We start from the raw sequence: 23896 nt of genomic DNA, 5'->3' as shown, positions 1-23896 counted from the left end.
ATTACTCAATAGAGTTGATAGTGAGGGATGTTTAAAAAATCTTAGGCCATTTATCAAAATATACTCTCATTGATTGAAATTTATCAAAAGATATGTTCCTAGAATATCCTTCACTATTAAGACACAGGTTATTTCTACAATTAGATTCATGAGAATTGAGAAAAATATCGGCTTTTATAAGTTTATAAGAGTTAAAAAAAAATTAATTTTAAGGTACAAATAATTTATGAATCAATTACATTTTAAAATAGGCAAAAAAAAAAAAATAGTGTTAGTAGGCACAAGTAATTTACTAATATGTTTTTCCTCTGCTTTTAAAATTAAATTTTGATTACTAAAATTTTCTAGACAATTTATGTAGAGTATTGATTCTTTCTCCTTTCCAGAAGTAAAATTTAACCATAAATTCGTTTATAATTTAGCTTGCACCTATTTTGACTTACCTTTCTTATATTTTAAAATAAATAATTTATTTTTTCCAATTTCAGTCTATTTAACTATTTCATCAAACAACTTGATATGTAGACATTCGTGTTGGCCTAGGGACGGGTTGGCGGGGACGCTGGGGGCGAGCGAATCGCCTTTTGCCACTTGATATGTAGACACTGATAAAAGGATTGCATGGTTAGCTTCAGACTCAATGCAACTTAAGTTTGCAATGTAGAGAAAGTTAAAAGCAACCAAATAGCTAACTTCAACTTGAAAATAGGGATAAAGTTTGCTTTGCCACTGAAACTTAAGAGAATATTTTGAACAAGGAATACTACAATTTGGTTATAAGCTGAATGAATCATCAATAACCTTTCTAATGATTGCAGAATTACATCAGATAATAATCAAGATAAGAATAAGCAGGCAGTATTCTCAGGCAAGAATAATAATGTTCGTGTTGCAAAGCTTCTTGCACTAGTTTCTCCTCGAGTGCCCCTACGTGCAAAAGCACTTCAGCTCGATGATCAGATCTGAGTGATTCGTGCGAGCTTGTTAGCCGGCAGTGCATCGCAAAGATTTCTAAGCCATTATAGCAATAGCAGCTTGCAAATTCTGCACAAACTGAAGCTCATGGGAAGGTGGAATTCTCCTAATTGTGCTCTAGATCATCCTCCCAAAAGGCGCCTAGCTGAAATTTCGATAACCTTTCATGTCAGAAGAGCTAATGAAGTTTTGCAATATAAGATATCGTGTGAAACGGAGTTTATGTTTACCTGAGAAGATGTAGTATCGAATCCAGAAATGAAAGGCTGACGTGCAGTTCGATGAAATGTCGGTTCCAGCATGTTTAATGAGTTCTGGATCTCTATGTCATTAGGCAAGACAGAGTGGAGGGAAGTTCCTTGTTGAGGCTGGTGAATGTATGGTGCTGTTACCTCTGAAGTCTCTAATGAGTAAACCGAATTCGGCATAGGTCCACAAGTCTGATGCATCTGAATTTTAAGAATTTTTCGTCGAACATTAACTCAAGGTTAGCATATGAACCAGTAGAAGTAGCGGGAATATTTGTAACTTACATCCTTGGGAATGAGAGCTTCGAAATTGAAATCTGATTGTGGATTTACAGTGGCTAGTTTCATAGATAGGAACTACAGAACATGTAAAATAGCAGAGACTTTAGGTAGTGAACATTTTAAAGGATTCTTCCATCAAACATGCTAACTTTCTATATGAAAACACTACCTCAACTTGGTGTTGCAACGACTGAACATAGTTTATGATCTCATCAAGCATGACTGCCTTTCCGGTTACCTACACGAATAAGACCGAGTCCCTAAGAACTGAAAAGTTCTTCAAGATTTCAACTAAAATGATCTTATTATTTTGATACCTTATTGCAGCCAGGAACCAGATCTTGCAGTAACTTCATCCTCTGGCTTATTTTTTCTCTCCTCACCTAATGAAAACATATACAACATCAATGAAGACTAAAGTGCACAAAGACTAACAATAATTCGATGTCTATCGACATTAAAGACTGAAAATTTCGTACCCTCTCAGCGAGGCTATGGCTGTCAGTTGCTTGGCCTCTTCTTGCCCTGACATGGATGTAGTCCTTGGGGGGCTCCCCGGACTTGGAAGAATTATCGTTGCCTTGTTTGTGACCATTAGTTTTGTTGCTGCTGCAACCATCGTTCTGCTCTTCCTTTGGCTTAACTGCATCAGTCTCTGTTCCATTCTTCTCTGTGGATCGACATCTCTTGGCACTGGGATCTTCTTCCTCAGTCGCCTGGAATTATACAAAATTGCATCTTTCTTTCTGGTTTATCCCGAAACTTACTGAACTAAAATCAATAAAAGAAAGAGAGACTTACAGTGGGAGGATCTATAGCAGAATTGGCAATACCAGTGGCCTTCACCTTGTCCCTCGGAGGTGCCTTCCGTTTCTTTGAAGGGCCTCCTAAGCTTAGTTCTCCACTGGCAGCTGGATTAGACGCAGAATATTCCTCTCTTACACTCAACAGTTCGGCGTTGTTTATGTCGACCCGCAATCCGCCCACCGCGGACGTCTCCTTTCTGCCCTCCGGCAGCCCAATTTGGAGCGTTGACACCCTCGACAGCCTTTCAGCATCGAGAATCCCAAGTTGAGCCGCAAGGTGACCGTAAGTCCGGCCAGAGAACTGGTCCAAATGGGAAGCCGGCATCATCGGAATTCCGGACAACGGAAGGCAATCGCTGGCCTTCGGCATGTACGGATGGAGTTTGTTTGGGGAATTAAGTCGAACACCGATCGGGCGAGATTCACCAGAGTTGCCGACGTTGGGTAACAATCCTCCCATAAGCTTGTGGAAGGCCTTGCCGTCGGCGGCCGCCGGGAAGCTCGACGCCGCAACGGAGCTCAGCGATGACTCAAGATGACCGCTCGGACCCATCCCCTGGTTCCAGTTCAGATCGAGCAGCTGATCCGGCTGGCCGCAATACATCGCCGGCGAGGTAAAGATCCCTCCTTTCCCGTAGAAAATCGCTAAAAACAAGAAGACCTTCCCAATTCAGCTGAAAATCCGCAGCTAAAGCGAGCGAACGCACTACAGAGCGGTGAAAAACCTCTGCTTTTTGTAAAGCAAAGGGAGGGATCCAAAGCGACAAGGAAGAGGAAGCGCAGCAAAAGGAAGCAGCTTTGGGAGGGCAGCGGGAAGAAAATGGAAGGTAGGTGGTGTAAAAGCGAAGGGCAGAGTGAATGGAAAGGAAAGGGCAGAAAAGAAGGATTTCTGAATGGGAGAAGTGAGGGAAGGTGGAGGAAAAAAAAAAAGAACGAACTGTTGATGACCCTTACTTTATGGTGCCATTATTTGGAGATGAAACAAGGGGGGATGCTCTCAAAGATGCCAATCGCCAACCCATCCGCCATGGATGGATGTCAAGCTCATGATCAAGTTCTTGTGCCCCAAAAGATGAAGAGGATAAGAATGAGAAAAAGGCAGAGTCCAGTGTCGGGAGAGGAAACTCCGAAAAAGGAAGACAGGGAACGAGTCGAAGAAGGAAAGTCTGTTCCGTTCAGATTTTTTTTTTTTTAAAAAAGTTTATCTTAAAATAAAATTTATATCTATATTTTAAATTTATATACAATGTTAATTTTAAAAAAATCTATTCGAGAAAAAAAATCAACAAGAGGGTGTTTATTATATTTCAAGTGGTTATGCATTTCCTTGATTTTTTTTTAACTTGATTGTTTAATTAAGTTGGATATTTATTTATTTATTTATTTGCTTGTTTTCTTGTTCTTTAGTTATTTTCACAATTTCTCTTCATCCAGTTAATTTTTAAATGAATTTAATATTATAATTTTATTGGATTATCTGCATAATTCATGTTGAATTACAGCTATTAACTACTCCTAATCAAGGCTATTTTTTTTTATGGCAATGACAACTTTTAGTTGGGAACTCAACGAATTGAAAAAAGGATTAACATGATTAAACCTCAATGATTAAGGCTTTAGGGTCCATGTTCATAGACTTTACAGTTTAACAAACAAAAATTTAAACAACTAATCTACCTATTATATTTATCAAAAGACACATTTTATCCTTAAAATACTCTTAAAAAATTGATGGTCGCAACTAATCTTGTCGCGTTAACTATGGCCCTTGGTTGCAACGGCCAGTTATGATCGTTGGTCACAGACAAATTACAAATCACGATGGCCAATCGTAGTTAGGAGGTCAGTCACGATCTAGCCGTGTGACCATGGGTCATCATCATCTTGGCCTAATCAACCTAGTCTAAATTTCGTCACTATATGTTGTAATTAGCATGGCTGTTAGGATGATCACCGCTTTGGCTACAATTAGCTTAATAACGATTTTATGACTAGAAGCTACTATTGTGGTCACTAGCTCTGATCAATTTTTTATTATTTAATAAATAATATTTTATAAAAATAATCTAGAAAAAAGAAACTTAGTGCAACAATAATTTTAAAATCATGAGTTTGAGTAATATAAGACTATATAGATTCAATGTTTAAAATTTAATTTTAAATTTTAACAAGAGGTAAATGGAGGGTTTGGATATTATGACAATTGTGAGGGGGTTTAATGTTAAAAGGAAGCAATTTGGGTTGGGTTGTTAGGTCAATCATTGCTCGGCCTAGTCAATTAAATTATTTATATTTTCGTTGTCATCGATTACAGTGAACCGGGTTCTTGTCGGGTTCAGCGGCAATTAGTGCAATGAATCCTCCTCCCATTATTCCCCGGCCCGTTGATTTCGGTGCTATCCCTTCTCGACCAAATATTTTTCTTTCGTAACTTTGTCCCCACGCCGTCTTATTATTTCTTATATTATTACATCTCGAACCTTTTTTTAAACCGGTATCCTGTGAACTGATTAATTATAGACCGTTCTATCCAACCGAATAATGGTTCTTGACGTGAATAATTATCTCCCGAACTGTGGTGCCGTGGTGTCGCGATAGGATATTGAAATTGTTATGTAGATATATGTGATTTGAATTTTAGTTATGATGTATTTATAAGAATTTTTTCTTCAAATAGGGGGTGTAATTAAAGGATACTAGACTTCTAAATTGGTCGTCGCATACGCTTCCTGATTTACCCCGGTGAACGGTGAGAAACCTCCGTGGAGTCGAGCCGGTTACCTCAGATATAGTCAATGAGATTAACTGATATTATCATTTTTGCCTCCGATACTATGGTGCAGCGACAGGACATCCAGGTTATCACCCAAGCACCCGCGATTCGAGCCCCAGCTATGAAAAATTTGTAGAGATTTTTTCTCTAAATGGATCACGTACGCAACTAAAGGATGTTGGGCTCCTGGGCTGCCCGCTGCGAGCGCTTCCCGATTTATCCTGATAGTCGGTGGGAAACTTTCGTGGGACCAGACCGATCACCCAGGCTCGACGTTATCCGACCTGGTTAATCACTTTTTGATGTGAATAATGTGTCCCCGGGGTTATGGTGTCGCAGTAGGACATTCAAATTATCACCCATGTATCCGTGATTCGAACCCAAGCTACGACGTATTTATAGGATTTTTTCTCCAAATGGTTGGTGTAACTAAAGGATGTTGGACTTCTGGACTGATCTCTGTGTATACTTCTTAATTTATCCTGGTAATCGATGAAAAACTTCTGTGAGACCAAGATAATCACTCCAGAGATAATCAATAAGGTTAATTGAAATTATTAATTTTTTACATGAATAACGTACTCTATCTTTTACCACCCTATAATAAGTTACATTAGGCAAAGGGGTCCCTAAGATCTTCATAATAAAAAATGACTCCTTACTTCAACCCTTTTCAAGACTATTAACAAAGGCATCAGTTCAAATTCAAATAGTATGAATTGATTGATTAATTAACTATTAATTAATTAATTAAAGTTGCGTATAGTCAAGATCTAACTAACAGCCATGCAAATATTAATTAGTTAATTAATTAATGAACCTGGCGTAGGAGGATGGAGTGCTAGCCCACTCCACCTCGACTTCTTAATTCTTTCTCAAATCAAACTCTATGATATATTTTGTTTTTTTTATTTGAAGTCAATAATGGCCCCATCTTGATCAAATTGGGTGGAAATCGATGAAACAGATTTTATTTTGTTTTGTTTTTTTTTTTTAATTTTTGGACCAGAAAAAGAAAACCTGTTACCAGACTTTAAAAGTATAACATTAACATTAGGGCAAACCTTTAAGGCCCTAACTTGGCAACCACCATCTTGCATTATCCTTTTTAACTAATACAGATTTATCACTGATGTGACGAGCATTAACTAACACGAAAATGCATCTTTGATTTCTCTGAGCATTTTGTTGCAGCGAGTACGTTTACCTCCTACGTCCATGCCGATTATAGAAAAGAAAGCAAATTATCAAATTAATATATAATCGACCAGTGATTAACTGCTAAGATACGTGCAGATCAAAATTTATCTCTATCTCATTATAATAAATCTGTTATTAATTTTTCTAAGGGCACTCACTCGTAAAATAATTTAGCGGGGGTTGCGGATCTAAACGGATCAATCCGTGATAGGCTTTAGTTGGCCTACAGATTGAGAATAATTTTTTAAAAAAATTTAATAAACTTGTGGATTGACCCATCTAATCCGTAATTCATATATAAAAAGAGAGGGAGGAGAAGGGGGATGAGATAATAAAATGATCTACAATCCATCTTGCGTTAGATTTTCTAACCCGTCAAATGAGTTTTTGACAAGTAGCTTGCCTCACTGAGTTTTTGATGGGTTGATCCGTTAGACAACTTTACTCGACGATATAATCCAGATGGAAGACAATGTGATGGCACACATGGTAATAGGAAACCATAAAACAACCGTCCAACTTCAATCCCACTTTGAGTCAAACCATGAAGCAATTCGGACTAATTCCTACGGACAGTTGACTAGAGGATAACAGATTTACTACAATGAGACAAGAGATCAATTCCTCTCACCTCCTAATTAACTTGACAGTCAGCTACAAATTGACCCTATGATTTACCTTCCCTCATATAATTTAAAAACAGACTATAAAGAATATCTGAAATGAATATAATCACCTTTTTGCACTCGGACTATCCCACTCGAAATCGGCCCCATCTCTTTGGGCCAACCTACTGTAGCCCAAACTTAGCCTAATTGATAAAAACTAAAAGAGAAGACCATCTATCTTAGTCAGGCACTAGTCAGACGATTTTACATATCTCAATCCTAACCTTATTAATAAAACTTGGTAAACTACCATTTTATGTTATATTTTCTCTCCTAACCAAAACAAATTAATATTTAACAAAGTTTATAGTGTTAGACAGGAAATACAACAATAATCCAAGAAGACAATCCATTTTCTTGTATAAGAAAATAATCCGGTTTGAAAAAGAAAAAAAAAATTAGGAGGCCATGATTACATTCTAAAACAAAGCCTGAAAATGCTATATAGCTATACATTCAGAAATTTAAAAAAATAATAATAAAATCAGAAAATAAACACAGGAAAGAACGAACTGTTTCTATAACCTTAATTTAGTTGCTATAAAGAAATTGTGAAACCCAGTTAAGTTGAAAAATTGAAGATAGACTACATGAAACCGATTGTACTCAATTTAATCTGTTATCAATAAACAATTTTGTCTGCAAACAGTTATTACATAAATAGCATTATAAAAAGATTCAAGGAACCACAGCCGATTAGCTAGATGTCATTATAAAGAGCTTGCAAAAAACTTACTTGCGAGTCACCTACAACTCGCTCTCAGCATCAGATGGCTTCCCATTGACCGCGACTAGCTCCGTATCGAAGATTAGGGTGGCTCCACCTGTAAGATTTCAGTATAAAGCAGTGATCAAAATTCAAAATCAGCCGATGGTCAGTCACTAGTTTTTCTACTCAATCATTTAAAATGTTGATTCAACCACAAATGTTCTTTGGTTCAACGGGATCAGATTAATGTAGGTTCCTAGTTAACCCAGGTTAAACACCAAGGCAGACTATGTTCTTAGCAGTGTTAGTTGGGACTTTCATAATTTAAAAAAAGAAAAAAATGGGATCAAATCTATAATATCTAACACAGTTAAACCAACCTGGGATCTTTGGAGGTGATCCTTGGGCACCATAACCAAGTTTTGAGGGAATTTTTAGTTTTCGCTTTTCACCGACACACATGCCCAAAAGCCCTTGGTCCCATCCTGAACAAGGCCAGTAGCATCAGTTTTGAGATGGTTGATGTGGATAGCCACATCCAGTAATAACTGTTTATGTAGAAGTCAGAAACAAGATGACAAGATCAAGCAATCAAAATAATGAGGATATAACCAAATTTCTTACAGATAACAGAAGCAAGATAATTTCAGAGGTGACTAAAAAGAATGCAAACGCAAAAAATCCACAGGACCTTGTTTTTCATGTTTCACTAGGTTTTTCTTTCCACATTTATTATCTGACGAAGCATCTCAACTCTCAAGATTATGAAAGTGAACTCATATCATTACTTATGAAATATTATGATTATAGGAGAGCAAATATTCAGAAATAGCCTGAGAATAATGCTGTCACAAAATAATCAACTGATTCAACAAAAACAAAAACTAAGAATAATAAGATAAACAAGGATCATTCAAGTGACAAAAAGAAAAAAAAGAGAACTTATTACACTAAAGTTTGAAACATTGGAATGAAAATGGAGAGTAAAAAATAAGTAGCTATGAAGCTAGATAAGTACTGATAAATGAGCATAAATAAGAGATATTTCAGTAGATTATGGACATTAATCTGACCAAAATTTCTGAATTCGAAATGGACCAATAAATTTGGGCGAAGAACATTCCATCCCAAAGTGACTAATCATTCATGAGGGAGCCAACCATCTAATATATAGATATAATCGATCACCGTACTTGTTCATGTGGACTACTAGAGAAAAGTATCCTAACTTCACCCCAACTCAACATGTTACATGGTATCAAAGCAATTCTTTCCACTGCTTGACGATAACCAACTCCAATGTCTCATCAACAGAGGCTTCGTCTCTGGACACACAAACTGGCCTCACCAGCTCCTTCAACTGAAATGGCAAGTGATGCCCACGTCTTCGACTTGCCACCTTCACATCTAGTGCCGCCAGAAAGTACACCTCTCCCTAGTCTCATGTGACCATAAGTAGATAGACACAGGAGGTGACTCCTGTCTGCATCTTCACAATCCGGCTGAATTTGTGAAAACAAGTAAAGTGTTTGGGGTACTGTCATTTTGCAGATAGCCTTGATGTCAGCCCAAATTCGTTGCTGATAGTATTTGCTAATGAGGATGTCTAAAGGCCTTGACACGCAAAACAAGTATCCTCTTTTCCCAGTAATCTGTTCTTGATGCACTGAACAAGTATCCTCTTTTCCCAATAAGCTGTTATGTTGCTGCTAGTGTTTGCTTTTGAAAAGATCAGGACAAACAACCTTCGGAAAAATCCAGGAACACCAGATTTTCTACTCCAGAAGAGACATATGATGCCATGCTCACTGAGAATTAACAGGAAATAATAATTCTTTCATGTAGTAAAGTGTTTGAGGTACTGTCATTTTGCAGTTTATATATATATATATTCTTATTTTGATTCTATCTGATTTCTATTGAAAACCTATCTAGCTAATTAAGAAGGGAGACGAAATGGCTGGAAGTACAAATACGAATTAGGAGCAAGGATCGAATCAGATGATTTGTGTCTCAACAAGTAATGCTGGAACAAGCACAACCTTACTGAATCCTATTTTTCAGACTTATATCGGATAGATCTTCTAACTATTTAATCTAATCTCATAACATGTGGCTTTTTGCTAAGGTTCACAATTTAATTGGACCTTCCCCAAGATAAAAAAAAGGTAAAAGATGGAGACAGTGCACGAATTTAGTGGGAGGCAAAGAGCTCACTTGTTATGACTTGATTCTTAAACAGACTTTAGGATTCAGTTTTCTTGATAGAGCCAAAGAAATAGGAAAAGCAGTGACTCAAACATATTCCCAGAAGGGTAATTCAACACAAGCCTATGAGATAAGTAGAGTTTCATTTGTATTGCCCATTGAAGATTATACATGCAAAAATGTTGTATTATCTTCGATGGCCTTTTAAAAAATAACACATGTGTGAACTTTTTTGAGCAGTCTTATTTCAGAATTTGATCCTACCAGAGTTCACATTCTTGGCAAAGGTGAGATGCATCACTTTCACTTCAATAATTATGTTTTATTGTTTAACACGTCAAAGAGTTATGATTGATTCAGAAGATACTTCAGGTTCTGCATTGTTGTGTAGCCTCATGGTAAAAAGAGAGAAATGGAAATGTGATTATTGTAAAAATAATGGTCATGCACAAACACTTGCTGAAAATTACATTGTAGGTGCACAAGATCAAAGTAGTCACTTTAGGTGCAATGGGGGCCATGTGTGAGGACAAAGTGGTGGTCATGGTTCTGAATAAGCTCACAAGTCCAAACATAATGATAGTTTGCAAGAGATTACTCCAATGTCAACATAGGAGGTGCAAACTCTCATGAAGTTATACAAAAGTTAAATTCAATCTCTATTGCAGCTTCATCATTTACCACAGGCTTAGAGTCTCCAGATTCCTCTTCACTGCATCATTTTCATTTGACTCAATTAATTATCTCATATTTGTTCACTCCTTGCATATAGAAACCCTTCTATTTCTTTTTGTATTATTGACTCAAGTGTGTCTAATCAAATAATTGATTCTTCATTTTTTTTACCATATATTATATGCTCAGCTAGATATAAAGTGAACATAGCTGAAGGCAATTTTTCCCTCAATCTAATAAAGGTATCATAAATGTTAGTTTTATCTATGCAACTCTCGCATGTTTTGCATGTTCTTTTTTTTACAACTAATCTTTTGTTTATTAGCTCTCATACCAAGTAGGAAAAAGGATGGTTTTTTGGGATGATTTCTCAATCAATCCCTTTGCCCTAAACTTTTAATTAGATAATAAGATATGTTTATCACATTGCATATAAGTCCCTAAACTTCTTGATATACAAGCTAAGCACTTAACATTTACAACAAAATACACACCATATATTGGAATCTAAATAGAAGAGATCTGTGCTTGCTGCTTACATGCTAAGGAAACAAAAATGCACAGAAAACCACATCCAATAACTTTAAATCTCATATAAACTGACAAAAAAATAATGGGCATCAAGTCCAATAACTTAATTATATCTTACATCCTATTCCAGCACAACCGAATACCTAAAAAGGTTGTTTATCATATAATTTAGTGTTTGAGACAAAGATAGCTTTAGATATTTCATAGCATGTTTACATGACTTAGACTTGCAATTCGATGAGTTCAAAGAATTCAGTAGTACAAGTTGCAACCACAAAAGAGGGTTGCATAGCCTTGAGCCAATCACAATTTTTCATGGCTCCCTTGATTAGGTGGAGAAAATGGTATCTCATGAAATCTAAGGATAGATGTCATTGTCATTACTCATGAGAATCATGCATTAAAAACATTTTCAAATTTTCTTGATTGCCTCTTTGAAAGGAGGGTGTGGTTAATATTAAGTGGCATACCCTTGATCACCTGACCACTGCCAAGTTCAAATTCAATTGGGTCTCCTCTTTCAAAACTGGAGTCAAACACTTCACCACTTGTAAGTGAACCCTGCAACATATACCAAAGAAAGGGGAAAAATTTTCTTAGCGAAATTAAAAGAAGTAAATAAACACAAATCGAATATAGCAAAAGGGCAGCTTAATTTAGCAGTTAGAAATCACTTGCAGATTCAATCACCAAGCCAAGAATTCCGTTTATTTTTCAGAAAATTTGAAATCCTATGCTTACCCAGTAAATGTTTAAATTATACAAATCCAGACAAAGAAAGTAAATCTGGAAATGAATCATTCAAAGCCACCTGACAGTTTTTAAAGATAGTTTCAAGTTTCAACAACATTAACAGATACAAGAAATGGAATGAGTAGTATGGTACCTTTAAGGTATGAGGATCATTATGGTATTTATTGACATGTAAAATACATATTTGATTACATATATGTTGGGAGAGTATTTTACCATTAGAAAAATGTTCTTTATCCATTCAAATATAACATGCAATTGCTAGATTGTACGATAGGTCAACTAACTCTACTGTTATGAGTCAGTCATGCCTTTTTGTTGATGAATAGGGACGGAATGACCAATGGAGAAGGTGATTCAAAATTCACTTATGCTAATTTATTTGCTTCTATTTTCTCTTTGCCATGATTTTTTTAGGAACATGAGACGACTTGTATTAGAAGGTTTAATTCTCACCAGCATTTGGATTAAAATCAAATTTGTTTAAGTGAAGTCATGTAACATCTATCTTGCATGTAAACAATTACATCATTTCATTAAACTGCTTAGGGAAATCAACATAGCTTTTAATACCAGAAACAACTTCCAAATCCTGATGTAGAAGTTGGAGATACTAAAAGAAAGGAAAACAATATGCAAAATGAGAAAAGAAGAGAAACTAGCAAATCATGTTCATTTCAGCTGCACATTGGAAATAGTCAACTCGAAATTTAATCCAATTCATTATAGTGGTATCGTGGAATAAGTCACAATGTTGTCACATCTTACTCGATAGTGGACTTTAATTTTGTCTCCTTTGTGAGCTTGAATAGTGCAAGACTTTGGTTTGTACTGCAAACACAAGAAGATAAAAGTCAAGTCAACCAAGTTAAATATAGACTAGAAAAAATTATTTCAATGAAGCTATCTGTCTAAGCAAATTAGCATCTTCATGCCATCCTATATGCTGCATTGAATAAAAGAAATGAGACAATAAGCTCTGTCATAGGAAGAACTTGGAGAACTGAGCAATTATTCTAGTTGCCAACAATGGGAGGAAAGAGATTCAGACACCCAATATCATTGATTTAGTTCATCTTCAAATTTCAATTTGGTTACATAAAGGCCTGAAAGAGGAAACTCTAGATTGTGGAGAATAAGAAAGCGCTAACAAAATCTGGTTATTTATGTAGCAATTATATTGCCAACAACCAATAACCATGAGTAAACCAAAAATAGAAAGGAGCTTCCAAGTCTATATGGAGCGTTAACACACTCCAAAATATTTACAAGGCCTTTTCCAGTTCTGTATAAAATTGCTGACAGGGACAAATAGAAAAAGGTCAAGCAAACTACTTGTGTAGCCTACAGCAGGTCCTCTAGTTGGAACAAGAGGGAAAAAGATCAAGTATCTATTCAACCAAACAAATCATCCATTTCAACCTACAGCAGGTTTATAGTTGGAACATGAGGAAAAAAGATCAAGTATCTATTCAACCAAACAAATCATCCATTTCACTTGTAGAGTTTCTATTGGGCTTCAAGGTGCTTATTCTGAAATCATTCTGTATATGTTCCACAAAAAAAAGTAAAGGAAAAAACCTAGGCAACTTCTAAAATCTATTGCTCAGTGACCCATCATCTTTCCTGACTTCGTTTAATTCAATGCCAGGAGAAAACTCGTTCATCAAAAAATGATCTTTCTCTAACTCAACCTATCATGTGTTATCAGGAAAAAAAATCGCACGATGTTAGTCACCATCTATAAAGATTCAAACTTTTCCGCCCCAATATTTAATCTACAAAAAAAAATTAAAAAAAAACCCAGGTCCAAACTACAAAGATTTTTATTAAAAAAAAAAAGAGGTGAATAGCGAAAATATTTTTCTATATACAAAGTAGATGAAGAAATCAAAAGGAAAAGAGTACCTTGACCCCGATCTGGAGTTCCGTCACGTCGCCCGTCTTCGTAGCAGAAGCTACGAAAGAAAAAACGATTGAGGCGATAAGCTAAAGATCACACAAAGACGGAGGAAAATCAATTAAGAGATATATGATTACCAAGTACTATCAAAGCAACGGATAACACAAAATAGAGGTGAAGCCTCGCCATCGCCGTCCCCCCGTCGCTCGTTGAATTTGCGCCTTGCGTCGCGTTGTCTTCCCAGATCTGGAATTATACGTGGGATCCTGATACGATATATCAGCCGGCCACGACAAGGGTTTCTTTGTTGTATTTAGGGAAAAGACCTGATTTATGTCTAATGCCCGGTTCAATGCCAAACATTTTGAAAGGGCTAAATTAGTCCTAAACTTTTTTTTTTTTTTTTTGACCAAATCAATTCTTCCGTCATTTTGGGGGTTAAATTAGACGGAAAATGTGCACGTGACTTGCACAAGCCCCAAATTTCTTCATCTAAAATCCAATTCCACGATTGTATGGAATCTCTTTCAATTATATCCACTATTTGAACTTGGAATTATTTTAAATAATATGCATGTTCAAAATATTATCAGAATCATCATTCAAAAACCACATCAATCCCAAATACACATCCAATTGACTGACTATCTATCATATAATAGTACCACTACATGATCAAAACATGGATATATATAACATTCAAAGTCACGATAAAACACCCAAAAGACTATTAAATGAAAACAAAATTATTTCTTGCTTATAGATCCGTGAGAAGAGCTAGGCTTCAAGACAGAATTTACTAGTGAAGACAATGATGGTCTCATTCTACATCGAACATCTGTGTAAGATCTTAGTCTCGAGACTGTTGTGAAGCTAGTTCCGTCTTTCACAAAAGCAGGTTTGTGAATATTAATTGACTGGTTAACCTATAATTGTCAAGACAGAATAATTAATTAGAAAACATGAAAAACTGATTTGATAATTTATACAACTATTAAAACTAGTATCACAGAATTAAAGCAACTTACATTTATAGAGGATATTGAGTATGAGCTCCCTTGAATACACATCCCAACTTGATGTGGTCTTCTCACCTATATAATTACAGAAGAATATATACAAATAAAATATAAAAAAAAGTAATAGATTTGCTTTGATTTGAGATTACTTGTAGTTTTCCCTTTTTGCTTGGTGCTCATGTATTGTCTCTGAGATCCGTTGGAGCTTCGTCTGGTAAAGCATTGCTTTGTTGTGAGTTGTCTTCTTGCGGCGTTGCTCCCCATTGGCGGACATCATTATTTCCCTTGCAAGTCCTTTGATTATGTCCTGATCCACCGTAGATCCTACATATGTTGCATCTTTTTGCACCTTTCAATTTATTATTTTGAGCTGTTGTATTTTTTTGAGAAGTTGCATTTTTTTGAGAAGATGTAGGAGGTTCATCTAGTTCCCTTCATACCAACTAATCTTAAGAATGATTGGTTTGGCTCCACAAACATTTCTCATCGACCATCAGATAAATCTAAAAGTGTGAGGGATGATCGATTCGACTCTATGAAAATTTCTCACAGTCCATCAGGGGTAAATATGAAAGTTCTTGCAGTGGGTGGTCCAACAACCCGTTTGTAATCACACTGGAGAAAAATACCCTATAGCGACCCACAATTAAGAATCAAATCACGAATACTTGAGAGGCTGCATGAGCATCCCACTCTTGGTGGCAAAAGGTAAATACGCTCGCCCCGAGTGCCCTCACCAACCCGTCCTAGGGCCAACATGGAGGAGGTAAATCACGGGCGACTACTAACATTTGAAATAGTGACTAGCACATAAGGGAGACATTTATGAGCATCCCACTCTTGCACTATAGTTAGGATGACTTGACTTTATTGTTCTCGATGACTTCAACTCTCAATGAAAGCACTAATTTTTTTCCCCCATGGGTAAGAGTACCACGTGACCATGTCCATGTAGCAAATAATTAATGGATAAATTTTCATTATGGCTGATGAAAAAATTTTATGGGATCGTACAGTTCACCTTAGAATTAGTCGGCTTGCCAACTAAAAATAATAATTGAGCAATTGCTCCATTTTTCCATATCAAATTATTAATGACTTGACTTTGGTGTTCTAGCACAAAGTATCCCGCCTTTCGACCAATAAATCTTAAAGATAATTACTCTAATTCCACATAAGTTTCTCATTGACCATCAAGTAAATCTAAAAGTGTGATAGATGACCGGTTCAACTTTACAAAAATTTCTCACAGCCCATTAGGATAATAAATCTAAAAGTGCTTGTGACGGGTGGTCCAACAGCTCAACATCCCAAGTTTATACTCTCATTGGATAAACATATTCTATAGTGCACCGCAATTGAAAATCAAACCGTGAGTACTTAATAGAATGCATGGTCACCTTACTGATGCATCATAGTCCGAGGTGAGTTACTCTTTTATTGGGAAAAGACCTGATTTAGTCCTAAATGTTGTCTAATGCTCGGTTCAGTCCCAAACATTTTGAAACGGCTAAATTAGTCCTAAACGTTATTATTTTTTTGACCAAATCAGTTCTTCCATCATTTTAGGGGTTAAATGTCACGCCCCAGAGGAGTCCCTGTCCGAAGAAATTTCGACAACATCTCCCTTGTACGGGTGACAATCTGAAACATTACTACATACAAAATATACCTCAGCCGCACTCGGCTGGAATATATATACAAAATAGAAATAATATAACCACGCAGTTAATATACACAGCCTACCCGGCTAGACATAAATGAATAAAACATATAACATAATACAACAGCTCACACGGCTGGATATAAGCACAACCACGCAGTTAATAACAGCCTACTCGGCTGGAACAAAATAAACACACAGCAGCGGAAGACATAAAATGATACGAACGTAAACCAACAACGACACAAACAAAAATACCTGTCATCACAGACTTGACCCAAAATTCACATTGACTTATTGAAAAACAAAATACACAAAAACTATACCACCCCAAACGATAACAAAACCAAAACGAAAACTATCCTCGGGTGTGACGTGGGACTGGCAGCCGGGACTCTCCAAACATCCATGACTCATCTACCTGTTACCTGGCGAAAGAAAACCATTTTGTGGGGTGGTAAGTATTGGAACTCAGCGGGTAAGGAAAGAGATAGTGCATGAACATAACATATAAGTAGAGAGTGTCAATAGTATACAGCCTCATAAGAAGAATAGCAGATACTAAAACAGAACCATAATAAATGCTCATACCTGAAACTATATTCTAGGCTAGATATAGAAGTTCAGAAGTAGTACTAACCTGCTACAGTATTTCTTATAACTACAGAGAAAACATGTAAGGTATATACAAACTTCCAATAGGTAAGTCAGTCTAAGCACCCCCAACAGACATATATATATATATATATATATATATATATATATATATATATATATATCTCAACATATATAAGCATATCAGCATAAGTCAGCAACAGTAGCATAAGCTAACAACAACAGCATGAGTAAGCAACAACAGCATATGCAAACATCAGCAACCAAAGCAAGTATAATAACAGCGTATGCACGAATGGTCACCCCGCCCACTTCTCTGCACCACGACCCCTGTATGGTCGAGAGGTCGGATCGATGACAACTGTACCACCCAAAGACCGCCACTCTCTCGAGTGACCGGATGGACAGGTGTTGAGTATCTAACTAGCTACACAGCGAAGGGGGGTCCTTGCTGCTCGCAACTCCAGCTACCACCAACTGCAAGTGGCCGAGTGCGGCATGACAGGACAAGCGGCATCAACTCCAGCTACCACTCTGTCGAGTGGCCGAGGATGCGGCCCTGGTCAACGACCCTCTCAACCGCAAGGGAGAATTGGTCGTTGACATGTCTGTCATGATATGATGCACCAAATGCAACAGTCATCATATATATATATCTATATAAACAAGAATCAGGTATGCTACAGGAAGCCAGCATGCTCAATACAAAACATAACTACACAATAATCAAAATATGCAAACATGGTACCTAGTACCTGCTACTTATCATGGACAACAACAAGAGACTGTATGGATATAAAAATGAATATCTCGAAGGTTTTGAGTGGAAGTATCAAGCGCAAGAAAATAAGAGTAGAGTCAAGGTAAAAACAGATTCTTATCTACAATAATTCATGCACTAAGTTCAAAGAACTAAAGAATCAAAGTAAGAAATACCCGCCTTTACATGTAGATCATGTCAACCGTCTTCAATCAACGTCCTGCAAATCACGTGATGTACAATTTAGCTAACTTCATAAACAACAACTAACTAGCTAAACTCAAACCCAACCTAATTAGGGAAAAACCCTAATCCAACTATGAACCTCGATTCATCCAAATCCATCCAGAGATCTTAGACTAGCATGCCAAAATAGAACCAACATTGAAATCATCTCACGATCTTCCAAATCTGTCCACGAAAATCACAGCTGACTTGTAATAAACCAAAATCATCATTAATTTTAAATCCAATCCAACCACACTATCCTGAGATTCCAAAACTCACGGAGAACATGAAACCACCGTGGAAAACACACTAAATCCACCAAATCAATCCATTCACAACAACATGACCATCTCGGAAGGAAACCAAGGACACCAACCAAATTTCAAAACTACAGCTTAGTACAGAACATATCATCCCCTGTTAATTCCATATAAAGGCAGATTGGTAATGAGCCAAATCCATATAAACTCCAAAGCGATTTGGAAACAAAGCTTCCATCCAGTATCACCGTTCAATTCAAATCCGACCAGAAAATTCAGACACCATAAGAATGCCAAAGCTTTATTGTTTAAAGCTTTAAACACCAACTATCGCTGTTAAGCAAGAAAAGGCAAAACATAAACCCACAACTACCTCCAAAATAAAAACCGAATAGCACTACATGGCACCAGAACAACCTCACAGAAAAATCCACCATAAATAGTTCTCAAATTTTCAGAATCTATAAGGAGAACAAAACAACTATCATCCCAGCTTAAACCACGAAAATCCAAGCAAGAACTCCATGATTCAGCACCCAACTCCGCAACATATTCGTATCACAAACATGAAACCAAGCCTCATCAAATTCAATCAAAACCCCAAAACCCAAATCCGTGTGTGAAAACCAGAAAACATCTCGGATCTAGAACACTGAAACCTCCAAACATCTTCGATTCACATGTTAAACCGAAACCAACATACCTAGAATTCTATCCGTATCTATTGAGGAAGGAACTCGCTGGGTCAGTTAGGGCATGGCTCGGAGAGGAGAGGAGAGGATCGGCGGCTGCTGCTCGCGTGAGGGAGAAGAGGTTCAGCGAGGGCAGAGGGGGCGGCGCCGCGGTGCTCACGCGAAGAGGAGAGCAGGCTGCCGTGGCTCATCGCGATGCCCCGGTGTTGGCGTGAGGAGGAGAGCAGACTGTGATGCTCGGGGGAGGGCAAGATGATCGCGGCTGTGGCTCGGCGGCTAGAGGCGAGGGGGTTGTGAGAGGGGAAATCGAGAAGGAAGGCAGGAGCTCGGCGGAGGAGGAGGTTCAGCAGCGCGAGGTGAGGCTCGGGGGAGGAGGGAGCTCGGCGCCGTGGGGAGTTAGGGCACGGGCAATGTATCAAATATATAAAATTCGAACTTAGGTTTAGGAAAAATCGAAACCTAAGTTTATTTCTCAATCAACTCCCATTTTTGTATATTCCAAATAGACCTTTTCTAAATCCTATAATTTTATCCCCTCAAATTACGCCCTACGATTCCGATTAAATCCCTAAAAATTTCTAAAAATTCACATAAGATTATTTGTCAAATAACTTTATTATTTAATTATTATTTGGGTGTTGTATTTTACATTAAATTAGACAGAAAATGTGCACGTGACTTGCACAAGCCACAGATTTCTTCATCTAAAATCCAATTCCACGATTGTATGGAATCTCTTTCAATTATATCCACTATTTGAACTTGGAATTATTTTAAATAATATGCATGTTCAAAATATTATCAGAATCATCATTCAAAAACCACATCAATCTCAAATACACATCCAATTGACTATGGGATTGACTGACTATCTATGCATATAATAGTACCACTACATGATCAAACCATGGATATGTATAACATTGAAAGTCACGATAAAACACCCAAAAGACTATTACATGAAAACAAAATTATTTCTTGCTTATAGATCCGTGAGAAGAGCTAGGCTTCAAGACAAAATTTACTGGTGAAGACAATGATGGTCTCATTCTACATCGAGCATCTGTGTAAGATCTCAATCTCGAGACTGTTGTGAAGCTAGTTCCGTCTTTCACAAAAATAGGTTTGTGAATATTAATTGACTAGTTAACCTATAATTGTCAAGACAGAATAATTAATTAGAAAACATGAAAAACTGATTTGATAATTTATACAACTATTAAAACTAGTATCACAGAATTAAAGCAACTTACATTTATAGAGGATATTGAGTATGAGCTCCCTTGAATACACACCCCATCTCGATGTGGTCTTCTCACCTATATAATTACAGAAGAATATATACAAATAAAATATAAGAAAGCATAAAAAAAAAGTAATAGATTTGCTTTGATTTGAGATTACCTGTAGTTTTTCCTTGTTGCTTGGTGCCAATGTATTGTCTCTGAGATCCGTTGGAGCTTCGTCTGGTAAAGCATTGCTTTGTTGTGAGTTGTCTTCTTGCGGCGTTGCTCCCCATTGGTGGACATCATTATTTCCCTTGCAAGTCCTTTGATTATGTCCTGATCCACCGCAGATCCTGCATATGTTGCATCTTTTTGCACCTTTCAATTTATTATTTTGAGCTGCTGTATTTTTTTGAGAAGTTGCATTTTTTTGAGAAGATGTAGGAGGTTCATCTGGTTCCCTTCTCCGTAGTTTCGTCGGCCTTCCAATTTTTTCTTTGTAAAAGGGCTGTAAAGGTGGGGGCAAGTCACAAGTAGGCCATAAATTTGGTCCATTGACAGGCATTATTGGCAATGCATAACACCTTCGATATGTCTCGGTCAAGTAACAGTGATGGACATATGCCTCTGGATTATCTTTTTTGCACCAAATTACGCATACAACGTGCTTGCAAGGAATTCCTATCAAATACCATTTTCTACAACTACAAGTCCTAGTCGATAAGTCAACTGAATGCTGATCAAGATGATCATCTGACCTCGTTATCTGGTAGTGCATCTCATCTGATTTCATAGGGGAATAAGCAGCAGCATCCATACTTATCTTCGCCAACAGATCTCTAATCTTGGGACAAATTTGGCTCTTCCATTTCTCGACCTTCTCTCGATTCAACAAAAATCTATTCATCAAAAGATTTCGTATTGACTCAAACATCTCAATGATAGGCTTATCCCTAGCATCTAGTATACAACTATTGAAGCTTTCACACATATTATTCAACAAGATGTCAGATTTTGGAATGGTGCTGAAATGTGACTTTGACCACTGATCTTCAGGCTTCTTTGCCAGCCATTCATATGCATTGTGGTCAATATTCTTGAGCTCCTCCATTCACTGTCGAAATTCTTCAATCCTAGTCGCCTTTGCCGCAACCCATAAAGCAATCTTAATTGCTAGACTATTAAATCCATCATGTTTCATGTTGCTATGTAAGTGTTGTTGAATTGTAATTCAAACTATTCCCTTCCCTTTAGTTTTTAGTCCCACATTGCCAAGCTAAGAACTTTGAAAGGCCTTATATATGGAACCCTTCCATCCTTGCTTAGCAATGATAAGGGGGGCCTACACGCATGCGCGGGCCAAGCCCAAATCGAATGGATTTGGGGGGTTCGAGCCGGAAATCCATAAACCGGGCATCACGTACGCGATTATCGCGCGCAGGGGGGGTGCAAATCCCCAGCTCGTGGGCCTCGCGCTTATGGGGGCTCGGTCTGTTTTTGCCAGTCTGGTTTGGTTCACTCCATTCGGTTTTGTTGCCTGATTTATCTATTCCGGTTCGGTCCTTTTCCGTGCCGCGTGAGGAATCAAAACAACGCGACGCACTGTTTCTGTCCGCGTGAACGAAGAGACGCGGTTCTGTTCGCGTGAAGGAGCAAAGCGACGTACACTTTGGTGCGTGCGCTGTTTCGAAGTGTATAAATACACTTCCTCCGTTCCTTCTGAAAATCACACCGAAGCAAAGCATTTCTTCTGCCTTCAGCTTCTTCTTCTCTCCCCTTGTTCTGCCTTGTTCTGAGTTTTGAGGCTTGGTTCGCGATCTGAGGTTGAGTCCGAGTGCGGCACTCGTTTTGGAGTGCACCTACGAGCGACGCGAGCGGTTGTCGGATCTTGGGAGGATTTTGCCGGAGAGCCTCTGCACCGTGGGCGGCAATCAATTCTCTAAAGACAGTCGACACGTCCGACGCTTCGACCGGAGATACACAATTTCTTAACCCTTACTGTTATTAAAGTTTATTACATGCTCGTTCATTTATTGGTGCAATTATAGATTACTGTATTAGCGTAATTAGTTCTATTACAAATATTACAATTTTAGAGAATTGATTGTAGCATCAATAAACATGATGAACGATAGGGTAACGGGGTCTGATGAGGCTAGCGCCCGACCCGAAAGATTTTTCGGGCAAAACTTCAGACGTTGGCAACAACGAATGAAATTTTGGTTACTACGCTAGGGCTATTCTCCGTTATAGAAACAGACTCTCCTTCACCCAATGAAGAGGAACCTGCCCGTAGTGCTACCTTAGAGAGGTTTAAGCAAAAGGATTATCTCTGCCATGGGAGAATCCTATCTGCCCTCTCAGACGCACTATTTGATGTGTACTGTTCAACCGCTTCAGCTAAAGAGCTGTGGAAATCTTTGGATAAAAAATACAATTCTGAAGATTCTGGTTTAGAAAAGTACACTGTGACAAAATTCCTAAACTTCAAAATGGTTGAAGGCAAATCTGTGATAGAGCAGACACATGAATTCCAAGTCCAAATTCATGGTCTTGCTGAAGGAGATATGCCATTACCTGAAAAATTTCAGGTCTTGTCAATCATCGAAAAATTGCCTCCGAGTTGGGAAGATTTTGGCATGACTCTTAAACATCAGAGAGGTAAAATCTCTCTCGAAGATTTGATGATTGCCTTAAATATCGAAGAAGAACATCGGAAGCAACATAAAAATGATGATACAAGAATGCCTATGGATTTTATTCCAAAGGCGAATGTAGTAGTCTCATCTGACAAGAAGAAATTCAAAAATCAGAAAATGAAAAACAAGATGAAACTCAACCCAAAGGTTCAAAAGAAAACTGGAACCAAACCTAAGCCTTGCTGGGCATGTGGACAAGTTGGACATTATGCCAAATTCTACCCTAAGCGAAAGGACAAGGAGAAAAACCAAAGCAATACGTCCAAGGCACAAGTAAATGGCGTGACTGCTAGTGACGACACCAGCGATAGGTTTGTTACCTGCAAACCTAAACTAAACTTGATCTATCAACCCAATGAATGGTTAGTTGATACAGGTGCTAATGTACATTGTTGTGCTGATCGCTCAGCCTTCCTTACTTATCAGGTAATTAAAGGCACTTCCGTGACCATGGGGAACCATTCTGCAACCAGGGTGTTTGGGATAGGACAAGTTGACCTGAGGTTCACCTCTGGAAAATTCCTGTCACTGCATGAGGTGCATCACGTTCCAGCGGTTCGTCGGAATTTGATTAGCGGATCAAAGTTAGTCCGTGCTGGTTATGAGTTGAACTTTAAATGTAATAAAGTTGTAATATTACATTTAGGAACCTTTATTGGAAAAGGTTACCTTAATGAAGGTTTATTTAAACTCAATGTAGAAAATGTTACTTTAAATAAATCTTCTGATATTGGTTGTTCATATAACATTAAGTCTTATAATCTGTGGCATGATAGATTAGGACATGTCAATTTTAATACCGTAAAAAGGATGATGAATCTTGACATGATCCCTAAGCATGCTATAAATGATAAGAAAAAATGTGAAATTTGTGTGCAATATAAACAACCCCGTAAACCCTTCAAATCAGTTGATAGAAATTCTGATATTTTAGAATTGATTCATACTGACTATTATGAGTTTAACGGTATAATAACGAGAGACCATAAAAGGTATTTCATTA

At 37.5% G+C, this 23896-nt stretch overlaps 3 protein-coding genes and 1 long non-coding RNA gene across 4 annotated transcripts; all 4 read right to left on the bottom strand.

The window, feature by feature from the left end:
• Positions 1-699: 699 nt before the first annotated feature.
• Positions 700-3486, bottom strand: LOC121969242 (transcription factor BHLH094-like). The gene is made up of 7 exons (XM_042519224.1): positions 2307-3486; positions 1985-2221; positions 1823-1888; positions 1675-1743; positions 1509-1580; positions 1206-1424; positions 700-1120 (listed from the first exon to the last, which is right to left on the bottom strand). Exons 1-7 carry the CDS (start codon positions 2913-2915, stop codon positions 1082-1084), a joined length of 1311 nt encoding a protein of 436 aa, XP_042375158.1. The 5' UTR covers positions 2916-3486; the 3' UTR covers positions 700-1081.
• Positions 3487-7501: 4015 nt separating this feature from the next.
• On the bottom strand, positions 7502-14040 carry LOC121969240 (peptidyl-prolyl cis-trans isomerase FKBP15-1-like). The gene is made up of 6 exons (XM_042519222.1): positions 13869-14040; positions 13737-13786; positions 12597-12659; positions 11546-11636; positions 8042-8146; positions 7502-7776 (listed from the first exon to the last, which is right to left on the bottom strand). Exons 1-6 carry the CDS (start codon positions 13918-13920, stop codon positions 7700-7702), a joined length of 438 nt encoding a protein of 145 aa, XP_042375156.1. The 5' UTR covers positions 13921-14040; the 3' UTR covers positions 7502-7699.
• A 3944-nt stretch (positions 14041-17984) lies between these two features.
• Positions 17985-19045, bottom strand: LOC121969241. Its single transcript, XR_006108523.1, has 3 exons — positions 18980-19045; positions 18114-18199; positions 17985-18008 (listed from the first exon to the last, which is right to left on the bottom strand). It is a non-coding gene; the product is annotated as an uncharacterized LOC121969241 (long non-coding RNA).
• A 1065-nt stretch (positions 19046-20110) lies between these two features.
• On the bottom strand, positions 20111-21305 carry LOC121969103. Its single transcript, XM_042519027.1, has 2 exons — positions 20373-21305; positions 20111-20119 (listed from the first exon to the last, which is right to left on the bottom strand). The coding sequence occupies exons 1-2, from the start codon at positions 21303-21305 to the stop codon at positions 20111-20113; spliced, it is 942 nt and encodes a 313-aa protein (XP_042374961.1).
• Between the last annotated feature and the right edge of the window lie 2591 nt (positions 21306-23896).

Source organism: Zingiber officinale, chromosome 4A (assembly GCF_018446385.1).
Source record: "Zingiber officinale cultivar Zhangliang chromosome 4A, Zo_v1.1, whole genome shotgun sequence".
Taxonomy (NCBI): domain Eukaryota; kingdom Viridiplantae; phylum Streptophyta; class Magnoliopsida; order Zingiberales; family Zingiberaceae; genus Zingiber; species Zingiber officinale.
Note: the sequence above shows the minus strand (reverse complement) of the source record. Positions and strands in the feature narration are given on the sequence as shown.